Genomic DNA, 19785 nt, shown 5'->3' with positions numbered 1-19785 from the left:
TGGTGCCAGGTGGTTCTCCAAACTGGACCTCAGTGGGGCGTACAATCTTATAAGAGTCCGTCAGGGGGATGAGTGGAAGACAGCGTTCAATACCCCTGAGGGTCACTTTGAGAGTTTGGTAATGCCGTTTGGGTTGACTATGGCACCGGCGGTCTTTCAACACTTCATTAATGATGTCTTCTCTCAGTTGTTGGGGAGGTTCGTTATAATTTATCTTGACGACATCCTCATTTTCTCTCGCGACCATGATACACATATAGAGCATGTTAGACAGGTTCTGCAGTTGCTCAGAGAGAACAGGCTCTATGTCAAGCTTGAAAAATGTGTGTTTTTCGTACAGGAGCTACCGTTCTTGGGTTATATAATCTCCGCCTCAGGTTTTAAGATGGACACCGCAAAGGTGCAGGCGGTACTACATTGGGATCGGCCTGATAATCTTAAGGCGCTTCAGCGATTTCTTGGCTTCTCCAATTACCATAGGAAATTTATTAAGAACTTCTCTATGATTGCCAAACCACTGACTGACATGACTAAGAAGGGTACCGACTTTTCTGACTGGTCTGAGCCTGCGGTACAGGCGTTTGAATTCCTCAAGAATAGTTTTGCCTCAGCGCCCATTCTGGTGCAGCCCGATGTCTCCTTACCGTTTGTCGTGGAGGTGGATGCGTCGGAGGTTGGAGTGGGGGCTGTACTGTCTCAGGGCCCTTCTTGGGCCAAGTTGCATCCGTGTGCCTTCTTCTCCAAGAAGCTGTCGCCTGCGGAGCGTAATTATGATATTAGCAACAGGGAACTATTGGCCATCAAATTGGCATTTGAGGAGTGGCGACACTTCTTGGAGGGGGCTGTTCATCAGATTACTGTGATAACCGACCATAAGAATTTGCTTTATTTAGAATCTGCTAAGCGCCTGTCCTCCAGACAGGCTCGCTGGGCATTATTCTTCACCCGGTTCAACTTCATTGTTACCTATCGCCCTGGGTCGAAGAATGTTAAGGCAGACGCTTTATCCAGGTGTTTTCCTGGTGGAGAGTTATGTGAAGAGCCGGTGCCTATTCTCCAAAAGGGTGTGGTGGTATCTGCCATCACGACAGAGATTGAGGCAGAGATTGCGGAGGCTCAGGAGGTGGTACCGCCGGGGTTGCCTGCTAATAAATCTTTTGTGCCGCTACACCTACGCTCTAGAGTGTTGGGCGAACATCACGACACGGTACTGGCAGGTCATCCAGGGGTTAAGAGCACTCTGGAACTGGTATCGCGTCGTTTTTGGTGGCCTAAAATCCGGCAGGATTTGGCCTCATATGTGGCTGCCTGTAACACGTGCGCACGGGCCAAGACTCCTCGTTCCCGTCCCGCTGGTAGCTTGCAGCCTCTCGGGGTGCCCAGTAAGCCATGGACTGAGATTTCCATGGATTTTATTACTGACTTGCCCGCCTCGGCAGGGAACTCGGTCATTTTGGTAATTGTTGATAGGTTCTCCAAAATGTCACATTTCGTTGCTTTACCGTCTTTGCCCAATGCTAAGACTCTTGCTCAGATATTTATTCGCGAGGTGGTCAGACTTCATGGTGTCCCGTCTGACATTGTGTCTGATCGAGGTACGCAGTTTGTAGCAAAGTTTTGGAGAGCTTTTTGTTCTCGCCTTGGAATCAAATTATCTCATTCATCGGCTTTCCACCCTCAGTCGAATGGACAGACTGAGCGGATGAACCAAAACCTGGAGCAATACTTGCGCTGCTTTATTTCCGACAATCAGGAAGAGTGGTCAGCGTTTCTTCCTCTGGCAGAATTCGCAATAAACAACCATTGCCAGGAATCGTCTGGGGAATCTCCTTTTTTTTGTGTGTATGGTCAACATCCTCAATTTTGCACCTTGCGTCAGGGGTGCTCAGTTGGCGTCCCTGAGGAGGACCAGTTGGGAGCTCAATTGTCGTCTGTTTGGAGGAGAGTCAAGCAGCGCTTGTTGAAGGTGGGTTCCAGGTACAAACGGGTGGCTGACTGCAGACGTGTGCCAGGTCCGGACCTGTGTGTGGGTGATTGGGTGTGGTTATCTACTAGGAACATTAAGCTCAAGATACCGTCACTTAAGTTGGGTCCCAGGTTCATTGGCCCATTTAGAATCTCCGCAGTGATCAACCCCGTGGCATTTCGTTTGGAGTTGCCGGCTGTGTATAAGATTCATAATGTATTTCACAAAGCATTGCTAAAGAAGGTCGTGGGTTTGGTGGATGGTTCCCCCGGGCCACCACCTCCCGTCTTGGTGGATGGCGCGTTGGAATTTGAGGTGTCCAAAGTGGTGGACTCTAGGGTTGTGCGTCGCACTCTACAGTACCTGGTCCACTGGCGTGGCTATGGTCTTGAGGAGAGGACATGGGTGCCGGCCTCTGACATTCATGCTGATCGACTGGTTACTATGTTCCATCGTCGCCATCTGGACAAGCCAGGTCCTCGACATGGTGAGGTTCCGGAGGTCCCTCGTAGAAGGCGGGGTACTGTCATGTCGGACACTGTTCACACCAGGGTGTCCGGCAGACAGCGGTAATACCCTGTTGGGTATTCTGTTCCAGTCGGGATAGGGTTAACCAGGTTGTCATGCTGGCTGAGGGCTGGGCCACGCCCTAGGTCTTTAAATAGTTCGTCCTGACTATGGGTGTCGCCGACTATAGCTTTAGCCTAGTGCTAGCAATACCGGTCAGCAGTGGTGGTGTTGGAGCGTCTGATATCTGGTGCAGTATATCCCTCAGTGGTTCTTTCTCCAATCTGTTATATATATATTTGGTTGCCCTTGCACATTATTGTATTCCCTTGTGTATTTACTGTGTGGTGTTTTCTTTTACCCCTGTCCATACGTATTTGTGGGGTCTGGTGTCTGGTCCCCTCACTGGGTGGAGGGAGGTGGGTTCAGCTTAGGGCTGGACAGGAGACAGGGACAGGGTGGAGGCTCAGGCAGGCACACCTTCAGTGTAAACCCTGGGTAGAGGGACAGACAGGGTTCCCCTAGTCTGAGGGACATCACAGGGGTCCTGGGGTTTTTGCCTAAAGTAACCTAGGCATTCCATGACACAAAGGTTATCATGAAGCAGAGCAAAACAACGATGGAAGCTGGAAAGAGGTCTAACATAGTCCAACAAAAAGAGAAAAAAGGTGGCACTCACTATCCAATTAAAACAGTCCTATATTTAATCCATAAAACGGGTACAGCGGGAGAGGATCAGAAACCTTCTGTGGACGATGGCTGTTTCACGCTGACTGCGCTTCAGCGAGTCCTGTGCTGTGACTATATTGGATTTATCTTTTTGGTGTGCATCCGTATTCCTTCAGTTGCCTGGTGTTCAGCTAACTCACAGGTAGATTTTTAATCACAGCTGTGATAATCACAGAAGTAAGTGCAGGCAGTACACTTCTTGTGCCAAATGGAATGGAGGTTTGTCCTCTTCTCTGATGAGTCGTGCTTTTGTCTCAGATTTATTTATAGCCTAAGCTTGGTCTGGAGATCATGTGGGGAAGTCCATGAAGATGCCTTCACAAGGAAAGTAACACTAGTCCTTCCGGGATTATGGTGTGGCTTAGCATAATTTATGGTAGCTGGGACTCTTTAGTCTTCATTCCAGGTACACTAACATTCCAGGAAAACTTACATTAATTTAGTTGTGATGAAACCAGTGGTACAACCTATTCTCAAAAGAGTCCCAGGAGCAATTTTTCGACATGACAACTCTGACATGACAAGCTGCATGTTGCTCGTGCTATTGTAAGTAGCCTGTGTGGCCTAAACATGCTGCAATGGCCTGCAGTGTCTCCAGACTAATCTCCAATAGAGAACTTTGGGAACAGCATTGGTCAGCAATTGCAAAGTTTGCTGCTAGCAGTGGATCTTGATAATTTGTTTGCCCAAGTGTGTTTAGTATGGGTAAACGTTTCCCAATCACTAATAATCATTGACATCATGCAAACATTTTTTCCTCATTTTTTCTTCATTTGTATATCATTAACATGTATATATTATAAAATTAGACCAGATTTTGAACCTAAAAACTACATGTTAAAAGATGGACATGTGAAAATGCTATTTTGCTTGGATTCAATACTGATACCTACATGTTAGTATCTGAAAAGCTGTCCAGAATGTATAATCACCAGCAGCGGATAGCATGGTGATTACATGGTGGCATGGGCCCCTCAATGTTTAATTTTATGTGGTTTGATTAATAGCTTGTGCTATTCGGCAGTGCTGAAGTCATTGTGGGCATTTAAGGGTTAATGCCCTTCATGTGGTAACACGAGCAGGCTGCTGTGATTGGTCAGCCCGCTGCGTTGTGTTTAATGGTGTAGCTATGGAAGATTAATTTTGGGGTTAATCTGCCCTCAGTGAGTAACGCGAGCAGGCTGTGTGATTGGACAGCCTGTTGCGCGCCTATTTTGATTTATGCTATTGGTGGAGAAAGAAAAAGCGCGGGAGCCTTACCTTTATAAGGAGCCAGCTGTGAGCCAACTGTGTCAGTGACAGTTGTGAAGAAAGAAGAATCCAGATGGAGTCTCTGCTGGAGCGGATGATGGCCCGGGTCGGTGCAACAGACGGCGAGGAGTGGTTGAAGAAGTGTCTGGCGCCGGTGAACGAAGCCGCTGAAGTGATCCTGGTTCCAGCTCCTGCTCCTGCTGAGGTTCTCGCGCAGATGGAAGAGCTGCTGCAGTCCGGGGATGGAGAAGATGTCCGGAGGTCCCTGCGGAAGAAGAGGAAGAAGAACGAAGTATACTCACTGCCTGAATCCTGTTCCCAACGGTTCAGTGGAGGGAGGAAGAGGTCGGCGTCCGCTTGCGGTCGGCGCGGCTCCGGGAGGAAAGCGCCAGAAGCATCTCGAGAGGCAGGAGTGTCAACGAGAGGAAGGATCGAGACATCGCGAGATCGCACACGAAGCCGACGAGGCTTGGCCACGTCATCGGCACACGATTCCCAGAATGCCCGGCAGGCGATTATCCCGGAAGTCGCCGCCGGGTATGCCGCATCAGCTACTGTGGCCAGGCACAGCGCGAACGCGGCGCCGCTCACGGGCCTGCACGCGCCGTCAGCCCCATTGCAAAAGAGCTCTGCTGGGGTTTTGGCGGCGGTGGCACAGGTATGGAACACATCGGAGGAGTCGGAAGAGGACGTCGAGGCACGTGGCGGTCGGCACCCCCTGCACGACGCGATGGATGGATCCAGGAACGAAGGACATGGTGAGAGCCCCCTTGCTGGAGCACTTAATGTGGGTAGTGATTGTGTTAAGGACATTGTCTTTAGGACTTTGTCTGAGCTGCTTGGGGGACAGGTCGTACCCCAGGCGCCTGCTGCTGAAGTGTCTATTCAGGACAGGTTCCTTGGGGTGGCTGAGCCCCATTTAAAAGAAGCACTGACATGTGATGTTTCCCCTTTCGGCTTTCATCTCAGTGCTTCCATTAAAGAGAAGATATGGAAACAAGAGTATGTGGATATTTTTTCTTTGTTAACGGTTGCTAGGGAACTGCATCATAAAATGGAGAGGCCTGAGGGAAAGCAGGAGGAGTCAGATAGAAAGAAAAATTTTAAATCATTTTATTCATGGTTGCAGGCCTTCTCCATTTATGCGGCAGTTTTAGGGGAAAAGTTTCCAAAATTGTGTTCAGGTTTGTTTCAACACCAAGACTGTATTCTGGAGGCTTATCGTAATTTCGGCGGTTTAGCCTGGCTGAATTATGACGAATCCTTCAGACAAAAATTGGCTGTTCACCCTGCTGTCAGGTGGGGTGGGAAAGATGTCGGGTTGTGGCTGAATTTAATGCTACCGCAGCGACAGAACCCCCATAGGCCGCAAGTGAATGTCATTGCGAAGAAGGGGGTGTGCTCTGCATTTAATGAGTCCTCGTGCAAGTGGCAGAATAACTGTCGCTTTCGCCATGGGTGCTCGTTTTGTGGTGGGGCCCATCCCTTGTTTAAATGTTTTAAAAAACATGGTCAGTTCACAGTACAGCCATCTGGTTTTAGGGAGCAGTTTTTCAAAGGCTCAGACTCCAGTGAGCCTGGAAAGAATGCTTCCCTGGCTAGGCCGTTTTCCAGACAGGCTGAAAGCGGCGCTGGTACATAAAGGTTTTCAGTCGGGTTTTCCTGTGCCTTCTTTTGAAGGCATAGGTTGTACTGTAACAAAGAACTTAAAATCAGTAGATTGTCACAGGGAGGTAGTCAGGGCACACATTGAAAAGGAATTGTTGCTAGGCAGAGTGTCTGGTCCTTTTGAATTTCCTCCATTTGCTAATTTTAGGATATCACCTTTGGGAGTTGTACCCAAGAAAGAGATTAATTCTTTTAGGATCATACATCACTTGTCGTATCCAACAGGTAGCTCACTGAATGATGCTATTGATCCCAATGCTTCTTCGGTGAATTACACGTCATTTGATCAGGCGGTGGATTTGTTGCGGAAGTTTGGCCGTGACTGTTTCATGGCCAAATCAGACATCAAGTCTGCTTTTCGGCTTTTGCCAATTAACCCTTTGGGTTTTAATTCTTTGGGTTTCTGTTTTGAAGGTTCGTTCTATTTTGATAGGTGTCTCCCTATGGGATTTTCATTGTCATGTTTTTATTTTGAGTCATTTTCCACGTTTTTGCATTGGGCGGTTCAGGATGGGTTTTTAGAAGGGGGTGTGTTACATTATCTGGATGATTTTTTATTTGTGGGTGGGCCGGGTCATTGTTTGAGGTTATTGAATAAATTTTTGAGTTTGATGGAATTGTTTGGGGTCCCGTTAGCCCATGACAGAACAGTCGCCCCTTGTAAAGAGCTTGAGTTTTTAGGGATTGTGTTAGACTCAGAGAAAATGGAATTGAGACTCCCTTGCCAAAAGATTGTGAAGTTGAGGTATTGTATTGCGGGCTTTTTAGTGAAAAAGAAATGTACCCTTCGAGAGCTTCAATCTCTGTTGGGTTGTTTGAACTTTGCACTAAGAATTTTACCAATGGGGAGGGTCTTTTCTAGGCGTTTGTATGATGCAACTAGAGGTGTTAGGTGCTCTGGGTCACATATCAGAATTTCGTGGGAGATGAAAATGGATTTAAGAATTTGGGATGAGTTTTTACGAAGTTTTAATGGCATTAGTTGCATTCAACAAGATTTTGTATCGTCTCAGGATTTATTGTGGTTTACTGGGATAACTAGTGAGGTTGGTTTTGGTACAACTCTTCAAACGCATTGGTGTTTTTCTTCGTGGCCCTCGTCTTGGTCTGCTTAAGGTTTGTTGGACAAACAGGTTTTCTTGGAGCTCTTTACAGTTTTTGTTTCACTGCATATTTGGGGGGAGGAGTTAGCGAATAGGAGGGTTATGTTCGTATCTCGTTGCCAAAGTCTGGTTTTTGCTTTAAACACATTGGCGGTGAAGTGCAGGTTCTTAGGTGGTGTTTTACGGAAATTAGTCCTTTTGTGTTTGAAGTGGAACATTTGGTTGAAAGCTCGCTTTTCCCCGGAGTACAGTAATGCTTTTGTTTTTCATCTCTCTTCTCAGCGGTTAGAGGATTTCAAGAAAAGTACAAAAGAAATGGATCCCCTACCGACTGTCTGCCCGTCCCAATTATGGGAGGCAGTTTTGAATTAGTGTTCGAATCTATTAGAAATTCCCTTGCGCCAGGGACATGGAGAGCATACTCGGCTGCTTGCCTTACATGGAATCAATTTTGTGTTGCCAGGAATCTGCTTCCTTATAAGTGTGATGTTACTACAGCAATGTGTCGCAATGTGTCGCGATCCGGCGTCTGGAAAAAACGTCTACTGTAACGTTTTTTGTCTCCGGCGAAAAAGCCGGACACGCCGGATCCGGCGCGTCCGGGTTTTTCACACAATGAAAGCCTACGAGCGCCGCAATGCGCCGGATCCGGCGAAAGCCTGATCCGGCAGCCGGATCCGGTTTTTTGGTCTGAGCATGCTCAGTAGCTCTGCCCACAAGACATATATAAAAGCAAGACAGTGGGACCCACAGCCACACCCAACATGCCACCCAAGACAGCAACCAGGCGCAGGAGAAGGCAGGAGACCACTGCAGCACCATCCGCACCACCACCACCCCAAATGGAGCAGCAAATAGAACATGCTGAGGCGGGGAGGCCAGCAGCAGAGGAGAGACGGTAATTATCAAATAACCCATTCCTCCAAACTAGGGCTATTGAATATCAAGATATTCATTGGCCCTTTGTTTCTCTTTATTCAACAGCCGCCCAATAGATGCAGCAGCAGCAGCAGCAATGGCAGCAGCTTCAACACCACCCACAGGCATGGAGTATGGCCACCAGGAAGACAGCACATCATCTTCTGGGAGCCCTCCCTCGCATCGTCAGCGTTTGACGGTAAGTTTTTATTTCCAAAATCCATCTTCTCTGTAATATATGTCTATTCATGGCCTTTTATTTCAAAACAGGAATCACAAGATGAAGAGGAGCTCCCAGAAGAAGAAGGAAGGGGTGGACAGACACCTGGAGTGGGCTCACAATTGGTAAGTTTTTTGCATCAAACGCAGAAACACAACATCACACTACACACAACACATAGAAAACAATGTTCTGCAGACCACACACAGCAAACAAATGCCTACATCCAAAGACATAACTTTTTTTGTTTTCTTCTCTAGTCTTCCCAATCTGGTGCTTGGCCAAGAGGTGCTCGCAGTGCCTCCCAGGGTCGTCGGCGACAGCAACGCGGCGGTCACCAGCATGTAAGTATAAATATTTTTGCTTTGTTTTTTTGCACTTTTTATTTCATTTCTTTTGTGGAGGCTAATTATGTTATTTTTGTCTTTTTCTTTAACAGCCTTCACAGCGTGCTCCCGACTCTGACGTTGAGGATGGAGGGATTGATATGGACCGCCTCATCGATCTTGTCAGAGAAAGGGAGCCGCTCTGGAATATGGCTGACCGCCGCCATGCTGACCTGATCGTTACCCGACGACTCTGGGAGGAAATCTGTTCGCTCCTTGTGGGCCGCTGGGAGGACCTCGATGTTCGGGCCCAGATTACAGAGCGTAAGTATATACAGTACCGGTTGCTTGATGTAAACCAGTGTTTCCCGAACTCCAGTCCTCGTGGTCCCCACGGATCATGTGTTCAGGATTTCTATTTACTATGGAAATCCTGAAAACATGACCCCTGGGGACCATGAGGACTGGAGTTTGGGAAACACTGATGTTGTATACTAACCACTCCTTTCTCGTTTCAGGGAACAGAATTGTGAATCGGTGGCGGTCTGTGAGGGATCGTTTCAAGAAGGAGTTCAATAAAGAGATGCGGGCCCCGAGTGGATCTGGAGGACGCAGGAGCAAGTACAAGTACGCAGAAGCCCTGTCGTTCCTCCGTGAAACAATGGTCACCAGAAGGTAAATATTACACACCACATGTGAAAAAAAATGTTAGATGTAAATTTTTTTTTCAGCCAGGGCCATACCATGTCAGTATTTTAATTGTTTTTTTTTCTCTTTATTCCACAGCACGGTGAGCAGCACTCGGGAGCCTGCACGATTGGACCCTTCTGAGGCGATCCCTGAGGAGACCGGCACCGAGGGACACTTCGACCGCCCCGGTACATCTGCACCTTCCCAGCCTTCCCACACATTCGACCCATCTGTCCCATCCACCAGCACAGGAGCATCGTGGCCGCCTACATTACATGAAGCTGCTGGTGAGGAGATCGCTTTCCCTTTACCCCACCCTTCTGCCCCTGCCACCTCTAGTACACCTGCGGGTACTGGGCGGCAGCGGCAGAGGGGTCAGGAAAAGACTTATGCGCCAGAGTTCTTGCATCTGAATGCATCTTTCCAGAACTGTCTAAAAGTCTTGTCAGAGCAAATCTCCGCAGGCTATCAGCAGATCAACTCCAGCATTCTGGAGGTGAAGACACTTCTGCAAACCATGCATTCAGAAGCAAGATCTTCGCCAAACCACACCTTTTTCAGGTCTGTTGTGGAGCGCATGGAAACGCTCTCTCCTGCCCAGCAGATGCATGTAATGCATTCATGCCACGCTGCTCTCCAGCAAGTTACCTCCCAACCTCCTCCTCCTCCTCCCACCACAGTAGTTCCTCCACCTGCACCCCCTCCAGCCACTTTCCATCCTCCCCCTCCTATTACATCTACACCCCCTCCAGCCACTTTCCATCCTCCCCCTCCTATTACATCTACACCCCCTCCAGCCACTTTCCATCCTCCCCCTCCTATTACATACCATCCACCTCCAGCCACTTTCCATCCTCCCCCTCCTATTACATACCATCCACCTCCCCAGCACCATCCACCTCCCCAGCACCATCCACCTCCCCAGCACTAGCCACCTCCCCAGCACCAGCCACCTCCCCAGCACCAGCCACCTCCCCAGCACCAGCAACCTCACCAGTACCAGCAACCTCCACAGTACCTGCAAACTCCCCAGTACCAGCAACCTCCCCAGTACCAGACATCTCCCCACTTCCAGCAACCTGCCCCGTACCAGACATCTCCCCACTTCCAGCAACCTGCCCCGTACCAGACATCTCCCCACTTCCAGCAATCTGCCTCGTACCAGACATCTCCCCACTTCCAGCAACCTGCCCCATACCAGACATCTCCCCACTTCCAGCAACCTGCCCCGTACCAAACTCCTTCCCCATACAACTTGCCATCAGCATCATCTGCTCCTGCAGTCCCTGCCCAACCCTCCACTCCACCACCCACCACCTCTTCTGCTTCCCACATGTCCACCCATTCTGTAGTTTTTTCCACACCTTCACCTCTAACTGTTCCTTCCCCACAACGATCCCAGTCCTCTCTCCACACTCCCAGTGTCGAAGTGTCCCGCAGCCCCTACAGCAGTATTTCCACCACACACTACACAGAATTATAATGTGTGTTTTTAAATAAAAATGACCAGTTTTATGGTTTCAGTTTTATAGTTTCAAATTTTTATTAAACATGTTTATTAAAATTTTAAAAAAGTTTACTAAAAAAACATTTTTCAATAAAAGTTAAATTATTTTACACTGGTTGTCTGTCATTTCTTTCTGCGGCGAAAAAGGTTAAATACAGGGTATTTAAAAGGTGAAATGGTATTCAAAACTAGGTATATAACTGTGGGTAAATTTTAGCTTTTTGCCACAGTTGTGTTCCTGGTTGTGTTTGAAGCAAAGTATTTCACCTAAAAAGTTGTGTTTATTGTTGGTGATTTCCTAACAATGTACACAACTTTTGTTAAAAGGTGAAATACTTTGCATAAAACACAACCAGGTACACACCTGTGGCCTAAAGCTAAAAATAGAGACCATGACAAGATAGCCAACTTTGGTTGGCAAAGGTATATACTGTTGGTACAGAAGGTACACAAGTTTGGGGCACAAATCTTTCACACTCTGTCATCCTGCCAGTGTACTCTGCCTTGAGGTGACATAAAGTATAGTGCAAAATTGTCCCTCATTACTGAAACCGTCACAGAACTTCTAGTGGTAATGTCATGGTAATCTTGCAAGGTGGTTTCTTCAGAGGTGTCCTCAATGGAAATGGGTTCCTTGCATATAACAAAATTGTGGAGTACCACGCACGCTTTGATCACCTCGTCCACAGTTTCTGTCTTGAGGTTGATCGCAGTCAATAGGACCCGCCATTTGGCTGTCAGAATACCAAAGGTACATTCAACCATTCTTCTTGCTCTTGTGAGGCGGTAATTAAAAATGCGTTTTGGTCTTGTCAATCCTCTGCTAGAGTACGGTTTCAAAAGGTGTTCTGACAGCTGGAAGGCTTCATCCCCTACACAGACAAATGGCATAGGTGGACCAGATGTTTGCGGCAGCGGTCTAGGTGGTGGGAACTGGAAGGTGTTTCCATACAGTTTACGCCCCATGGCAGACAGTTTGAAAACTTGAGAGTCATTGGAGCGGCCATAGGCCCCAATATCAACCGCAATAAATTTGTATTCCGCGTCAGCGATGGCCATGAGGACAATTGAAAAATATTTCTTGTAATTGAAATATTCCGATCCAGATCCAGCTGGCTTTACAATGCGGATATGTTTCCCGTCCACAGCGCCCAAGCAGTTTGGAAACTGACATATCTGTTGAAACTTGTCAGCAATTTCAATCCACCTCTCTGTTGTGGGCTCTGGTAAAAACTCTTCAGCTAAGGAGTCCCACAGTGCACGGCATGTGTACTTCACAATTCCAGATATGGTGGAAATCCCGAGTCTGTACTGGAAATGCAGTGACGAAAGTGATTCTCCAGTTGCAAGAAATCTGTGGGGAATTAACAAACAATAAATTAGTTTTAAATCACAGCATTATACCAAAACTGACCTAACACTTGGAGATACAAATTACCACCAACAAGATTGCAGTGAAAGTGTGCTCTGATGCGATCATATCCAATAAATGTGGCTTACCTTAAAGTCACCATCAGACGCTCTGCGGGTGAAACGGAGAAGCGGCAATAGGTGTCCGCTTTTCTTATGAGGTGTGCAATGCGCTCCACCAAGTAATCAAAATTCTCCATTTTCATCCTAACATATCCAAAAAATGTATCCGGGTTTCGTCGAAGGTCCATGCATAGTGTAGAATAGACCCCACGCGTCATTCTCTTGGCTGTGATGGGGTGGATCCACAAACGTCGTCTACGATGCCTGATGCGCTGCTGTCTCGCTCTCTCCTTCTCCAGAACAATCACCCTCAAACGATTTGCCTCCGCTGTAAAATCCGCCAAATTCTTCAAAATATTTCCAATGACAACATCCATCTTCGCCAGTAAACTTGCTCTTCTCTCCAACCTGCACTTTCTCCTCTACAACCTGTCAAAGAAGGGCTGTAGGAACATGCTATATATAGTTTTCCAGTAGCCAATCCCGTTCGGAAGGCCACAAGGGTCAATTTTAAAAACCGGATCCGGCGTAATCCGTCGAAAAACGGATAGAAAAACGGATGAACCGGATGAGACGGATCCGGTTTTGTCTGTCAAGAAAAAGATGGATCCGGCAGAAAACCGGATCCGTCACATCCGGTTTTACTAAACATTTGCCGGATCCGGCGTTCCGGCACGACGCCGGATCGCGCCTGACGCCGAAAACCTGATGTGTGAAAGTAGCCTTAGGATTAGCGAATTGCTGTCTCATAGTCGGTCCAACACCTCCGGTTTGTGTAGAAATTATGTTAGTTTATCCGATGCTCGGGCTATACTGTTTATCAATAGGTCTAAAATGGATCAGCTGGGTAAGGGGTGTGTTCTGAAGTTGCGATCTCTACAAGGTTCGTCTGTATGCCCTGTCACTAATTTGTATAACTGGCTTTCTTTACGGGGGGGATACTCCCGGTTTGTTATTTTTACATGAAGATGGTTCTCCTGCCACTAAGTTTCAGTTTAATGCCATATTAAAAAAAATGTATAGTCAAACTACAGTTGGATAGCTCTAATTTTTTCATCACATTCCTTTCGTATCGGGGCTGCAACCGAGGCAGCAAGAGCAGGCCTCAAGAGAAAAAGTATCTGTAAAATTGGTAGATGGGCGTCGAACCGATATCAGTTGTATATCCGTCCCAATTGATTATAATTAATTTATATTGTTTCTCTCCAATTCTATGCCCAATGGTCATTTGGCTGGTAGGTCACTCATTTATACATTGGGCGCAGAGGAGAGCAGCTTGCAGAAGCTACACAGAGAACCTATCTTTTAAGTATGACTTGGTTAACGTTTTTTGGTATGGTGTAAGAGGTCTGAAATTTTCAAATTTAGTGGCCAGCTTAAAAGGCATGCTGTTGACTCACCCATATCCTGATCTCATAATTTTTCATATTGGAGGTAATGATTTAGGAAGGATTAAAACATTGGAGTTATTAGCTAATTTCCGCAGGGATTTTGCCTTAATAAAGAACATTTTTCCTGATTCATCACTGATTTTCTCCGAAATTGTTCCGAGATTGGCCTGGAATTGTACCCAGTTTGCCTTTTTGGAAAAAATAAGGAAACGGGTAAATCGGGAAATGGCAAAAATTTTTATTAATTTGGGTGATCTTTTCATATCGCCATATTGACTTGGAAGGTTTCACAGCTGGCCTTTACAGATCGGATGGTGTGCATCTTTCTGATGTGGGTCTAGACATTTTTAATGTGGGTATTCAGAATATGATTGAGAAATGGCTGTGGTGTTTGGGGGGGGCCTCGTATTTTTAATACTCGGCCGTTTGGAGTAAAATCGCCCAACTATGTTGGGTGGATTGTGGTTTGTATATGTGTTTTGGTATTTATGAATTTTTATGGTTATTTATGATTTTAATAATATGGTGATTTATTCTAAATTATAAAGTTACCAATAATAAAACACCACGGCCATTTTTTATTCCAAAAGTAACGTGTCTGAGTATTTATTTATTTAGTGACAGTAATTTAAAGGGTTATGGTGGGCTTTATGCTACCATGTATAATCACCAGCAGCGGATAGCATGGTGATTACATGGTGGCATGGGCCCCTCAATGTTTAATTTTATGTGGTTTGATTAATAGCTTGTGCTATTCGGCAGTGCTGAAGTCGTTGTGGGCATTTAAGGGTTAATGCCCTTCATGTGGTAACACGAGCAGGCTGCTGTGATTGGTCAGCCTGCTGCATTGTGTTTAATGGTGTAGCTATGGAAGATTAATTTTGGGGTTAATCTGCCCTCAGTGAGTAACGCGAGCAGGCTGTGTGATTGGAGAGCCTGTTGCGCGCCAATTTTGATTTATGCTATTGGTGGAGAAAGAAAAAGCGCGGGAGCCTTACCTTTATAAGGAGTCAGCTGTGAGCCAACTGTGTCAGTGACAGTTGTGAAGCAAGAAGAATCCCCGCCCACCCTCCCATTGTTAAGATTATTTTTTTTTAACGTTTCTTATTTTTGTCGTGTTGTTTTATTAGTTGGGGTAAAATCGCCCAATTTTTATGGTTATTTATGATTTTAATAATATGGTGATTTATTCTAAATTATAAAGTTACCAATAATAAAACACCACGGCCATTTTTTATTCCAAAAGTAACGTGTCTGAGTATTTATTTATTTAGTGACAGTAATTTAAAGGGTTATGGTGGGCTTTATGCTACCATGCCTGTCTGATGGTGACGTGTCCTTTCTCAGACTTCCCTGCTGCACTTATGGCAGTGTTGGGATAACGGAGAGCACTGATAATTATACGTAGTAAATATCCCTCATTGTGCACTGATTTCATGATTTCAGCTGTTTCTTATAGGGTGCAGTTGAATCTCTTGATTATATGATGTTGTTGATTATAAAAATGCATTTTTAGGTCAATTCCAATCATGTCTATTATAATTCATGACCTTCTAAGCATGTATCAAGCGATAACGCCCATCATCATGTCTAGTTACTGAAGGTTTGTCTACTTGATTACATCAGATTCTAAATCCTCATTATTCTGAGGTTATGGGAGGCCACGATTAGTATACAAGATAAGCTTTATCTGTAAATCTTACAGTCTAGTCCTCAGCCATTACACGATATTTAGCGTGCCTGTTACTTTATATTTCTAGTGGAATATTGAGCATGGCATTGTATCTATTGTATTAATATGCATGTCGTGGTTTATGCAAAAATATATTAATATTGTCAAAGATTATGTGCAGAACTGAGAATTCATACTGATCTGTCAATTATATTTTTCTTGTCTTTCAGGGAGAGTAAAAGTTGAAGATGAGGCCTACAGAAGCCTGCTACTGCTTAAAAATCAGCCTCCTGATTCTTTTCTATGTGGGTTGTTTTGCCCAGAAACACCCCAGTATGGACATAGCAGTAATCTTGGTAGGCACCTCAGACGAGGTAGCCATCAAAGATGTTCACGAAAAAGATGACTTCCACAATTTATCAGTGACACCAAGGGTAGCTTTGGTTACTATGAATGAATCAGATCCTAAGAGTATCATCACGCGAATCTGTGACCTCATGTCAGACAAGAAGGTGCAAGGGGTTGTATTTGGTGATGACACTGACCAGGAAGCTATTGCTCAAATTTTGGACTTTATTTCTGCTCAGACCCTCACTCCCATCCTAGGCATTCATGGTGGATCATCAATGATAATGGCTGATAAGGTAAAGTACATTATTTCTCTTGGTTATTATTGCAAATCAGTTTGGGCCATGAACTAGTTAAAATGTGTTTTATATCTTCAATAAAATGTGCAGCATGTCATTCACATTTCTAATAGTGAATTGTAAAAAAATTATAATTTGATGCTAAGAAGCAGTGCCATCCAATTTTATAATGAGAGATGAACAATTTTTACCAAAGTACAAATCTCCAACTTCAATGAAATTTTCTCAAAATTTTGATATGTAGCGAATCAGGTCACATCAAGTAGCAAGTACTTCAATTGCCCTGAAAAGACATGGGTAACATTCTGAGGTGTCCTACGACTGTTTCCAATTTATCAAAGTTACATCCACATACATGGCTATAGGTAGATGGAAAGTAACTGTTCTTCACTGTTGTCCAGTCACCCATTAGCCTTAATAGTTATTTAGTGTTTTATGTCTTTCTTTGCTGCTATGCTGCTTCTCACTATATAGATTAAGCACAAAATGGCTGCTGAATTCCTTGCTTTGGCTTGTTAACAGGCTATGATAGTCCCTCCTGATTGGCTGTGCTATACCTGGTGATGTGATGGTCACAAGACATTAGGGGGAAGCCTTATCTGGCTGACGCAATCTTTTTTCAGTGTGTAAAATGACAGTGGGTAATTTAGACTATTCACACAAATTGAAGTGCAAATTATTCAAATTCACCAGGATTGGTGAATCCTAAAACTTAAAAACAAATTTGATTCACATTGAATTGATGTGCTCACTTCTACTTGTAATTTTATAGCCAACCCTTCAGTTTCCTTAGGCCCCCCGTATCGTCACCATATATTTTTTGATCCCTTTATACCCTTCCTTATAAGCCCATTTTAGTAGCTCATTGATTTGTGCATAAGGCTAAAATCTATTTAATAACTAGGTTGGCGATATACAGTGGGTGATGAGCCATGGGGGCATTGCTTTTCCCGGAACAATCGTTCCACTAATCATAATGCCGTATGTGGAGTCGGGAAGGAATTTTTTTCCCCAATGTGAAGCTTACTGTTTGCCACATGGGTTTTTTTTGCCTTCCTCTGGATCAACATGTTAGGGCAAGTTAGGACAGGATATGGGTTGAACTAGATGGACTTAAAGTCTTCCTTCAACCTTAATAACTATGTTTCTATGTTACTATGTTACTATATTATGACACCCCTGTAGGCGTGAATGACATGATATGTGCGAGCGGTGTCACTGCCAGGTGTTTGCGAATCTCTGCCTCCCAGGCAATGTGCAGTAAGCAGGATGTATGCACTCAGGCTTCATTTGCGCACTGCGCATGCCCATGGTAGAGCGGTAATGCAGGTATCAGCTAGCTTGAAGTTCACTTTGTCCTGCATCACTACTGCCTCCCTGCACCTGTGAAACCGGGGAGCACACACCCGGCTTTACTGCACATTGACAAGGAAGCAGAGGCTCATGCCAACAAGGAATATGGAACCATATCAAGGACAAAATTGTACATAGCTTACATGCTAGGTTTCTTAATATATACCTAGAGGAACAATTATGCCCTCAGGGTTTAAGGATTTCTCTGCAGACCCCTTTCCCAAAAGATCCTGAATTTTCAGTAACCTGGAACAACATACAAAAAGACTGTATGCAGAGACTTTTAGCCTGCTTATGCAAAAAAAAGAGCTCTCTTAGCTGAGCCTGCTGCCCAGAATGTTTTGGAAATAGATTCTCAACTCCAGAATTTTGACAGTCATCCCTTATTCAGGAAGATCAACTCTAGCATCTCTACATCTGCTCTAAAACTAGAACATGAACTTATTTTGAAGAAATCTAAAAAACTCACTAGGGAAAGGGAGGATCCCTGCTCTCCACCTGAAGATCCTGAGGATGATAGGGATTCCCCTACCATCCCCCAAGCTCCAAGACAGCTTAGAAAACCAAACTCCTACCCCACCTCACACAGGGGACCCTCTGATAGAGGCTATGGGAGGGTATTCACTAATAGTAACAGAGGGAGGAATGTTCCTCAGCATAGGAACAGATCCAGAGAACCCCCTGCACTACTAAATCAAAATGCCAAACCTGCTCCCAAATCCAAACCCACTCTACCTGAATTAATGAGTGCAAATATTAGTTCCTTTCAAGAAACTGCCTCTAATAATGTTTTTTTCCCCAACTATGGATCTAACCAGCACTACTGAAGTGGTGAACCTTATCAATGATAGAAGGAAATCTGCTTCCTTCCCACTCCCCTTCTTTAATTCTCCCTGTTCCTCTCCTACCCCTACCACATCTGCTCTAACAGTCCTTGAGTGTCAGGAACCTGAAGTTTTTCCTGACACTCCAGACCTCTTGGATCTCTCTATCCATCCCACTGATGAGACCTTACCTTCTACCATTCCTGAAAAAATTGTAATAGACAACTCCACTGCAGGATCTTCAGTTGCTGTCTCTTTTTTACCTGCAGCACTGAATCCTGCACAGAAAACACCCAAAAAGAACAACATAACCCATTTTTTTCAAAAGGTCCAACAAAAACGAAAAAATCCTTTAGAGGATGCAGAGGAAAGGAAATTGAGAAAAAAAGGCAAAAACGATCATTAACACAATCTAAATCTAATATCTTCAACCTTTCCTCCCATTTTCTTTCCTCTGAAGAAATCAGTCTACTGAATAAAGGTTTGTCTTTTTGCCCCACGTCCAGGAGTGATGGATTTGATTTGTTTTTGGACACCCAAAGATTTATCAGGAACATCACACTCCTCAGACACTTTGAGATAAAAAAATCTCTTCCTCCCACTAATGGGGTTAATTCTACTGATTCCTCCTTCCACTTGGATGTGAAAGGCAAATCCACCTTTTACCCTGTGGAAAGTAAAGGCCACCATCTAGAAACTTTCTCTGATCTACTTCTAGACCAGTTGAAAGATCTAGATAAGGAGCATACCTCTATCAACAAAAATCTTACTAATAGGGAACAGGCAGCATTGACTAAGCTTGAGAAAAACTGCAATATTATCTTCAAATCTGCTGATAAAGGCGGTGGTATTGTAATACAGGACAGGAAAGACTATGTACAGGAATCCTACAGGATTTTATCTGACACCAATTTTTATGAAAAACTCCCCCACAATCCCATCCCTTCTGCCACCATTGCTTATAACCGTTTAATCAATGAAGCTTTTACTGAAGGAACCATCAATGATCAAGAGAAGAAATTTCTGGTCAATAAAAATCCATCCACTCCCTTCATTTATCATCTTCCTAAAATACATAAATCTACAACCAACCCCCCAGGTAGACCCATAATTTCTGGCATAGGGTCCCTTACAAGTAACTTGTCCTTTTTTATTGACCGAATAATGCAACATCATGTTTTCTTGTTACCCAGCCACCTGTAGGACTCCACTGAATTGATTAATCTGGTTCATGATGTGTTATGGAAAGACTCTTATTATTTTATTTCATTTGATGCATCTGCTTTATATACAAACATTGAACATGAGTTGGGTCTTGAATGTTTTAACAGGTTCCTTTTATCAGACATTTGTTTATCTGTTGCACAAAAAGTTTTTATCTACAAAGGGATGGATTTTATTTTGCATAATAACTTTTTTACTTTTCTGGGGGAATTTTATCACCAGACACGTGGGACCGCTATGGGATCACGAGTAGCACCTACGTATGCAAATCTTTTTATGGGGGTCTTTGAACAAAATTTTATCACCAATGAGACTT

The 19785-nt window shown here is 44.8% G+C and overlaps 1 protein-coding gene across 1 annotated transcript in view; it reads left to right on the top strand.

The window, feature by feature from the left end:
- GRIN2B (glutamate ionotropic receptor NMDA type subunit 2B) overlaps positions 1–19785 on the top strand; it is a 1039682-nt gene that overhangs the window by 215979 nt on the left and 803918 nt on the right. The window contains exon 3 of the mRNA XM_073586666.1: positions 15652–16065. Coding sequence (XP_073442767.1) covers positions 15670–16065 — 396 coding nt within the window. The 5' untranslated portion in view covers positions 15652–15669. The remainder of the gene's footprint in view (positions 1–15651; positions 16066–19785) is intronic.

Source organism: Dendrobates tinctorius, unplaced genomic scaffold (genome assembly GCF_039654945.1).
Source record: "Dendrobates tinctorius isolate UK_male_01 unplaced genomic scaffold, ASM3965494v1 ptg000094l, whole genome shotgun sequence".
NCBI classification, from domain to species: Eukaryota; Metazoa; Chordata; class Amphibia; order Anura; family Dendrobatidae; genus Dendrobates; species Dendrobates tinctorius.
This window is presented reverse-complemented; position numbering and strand designations above follow the sequence as displayed.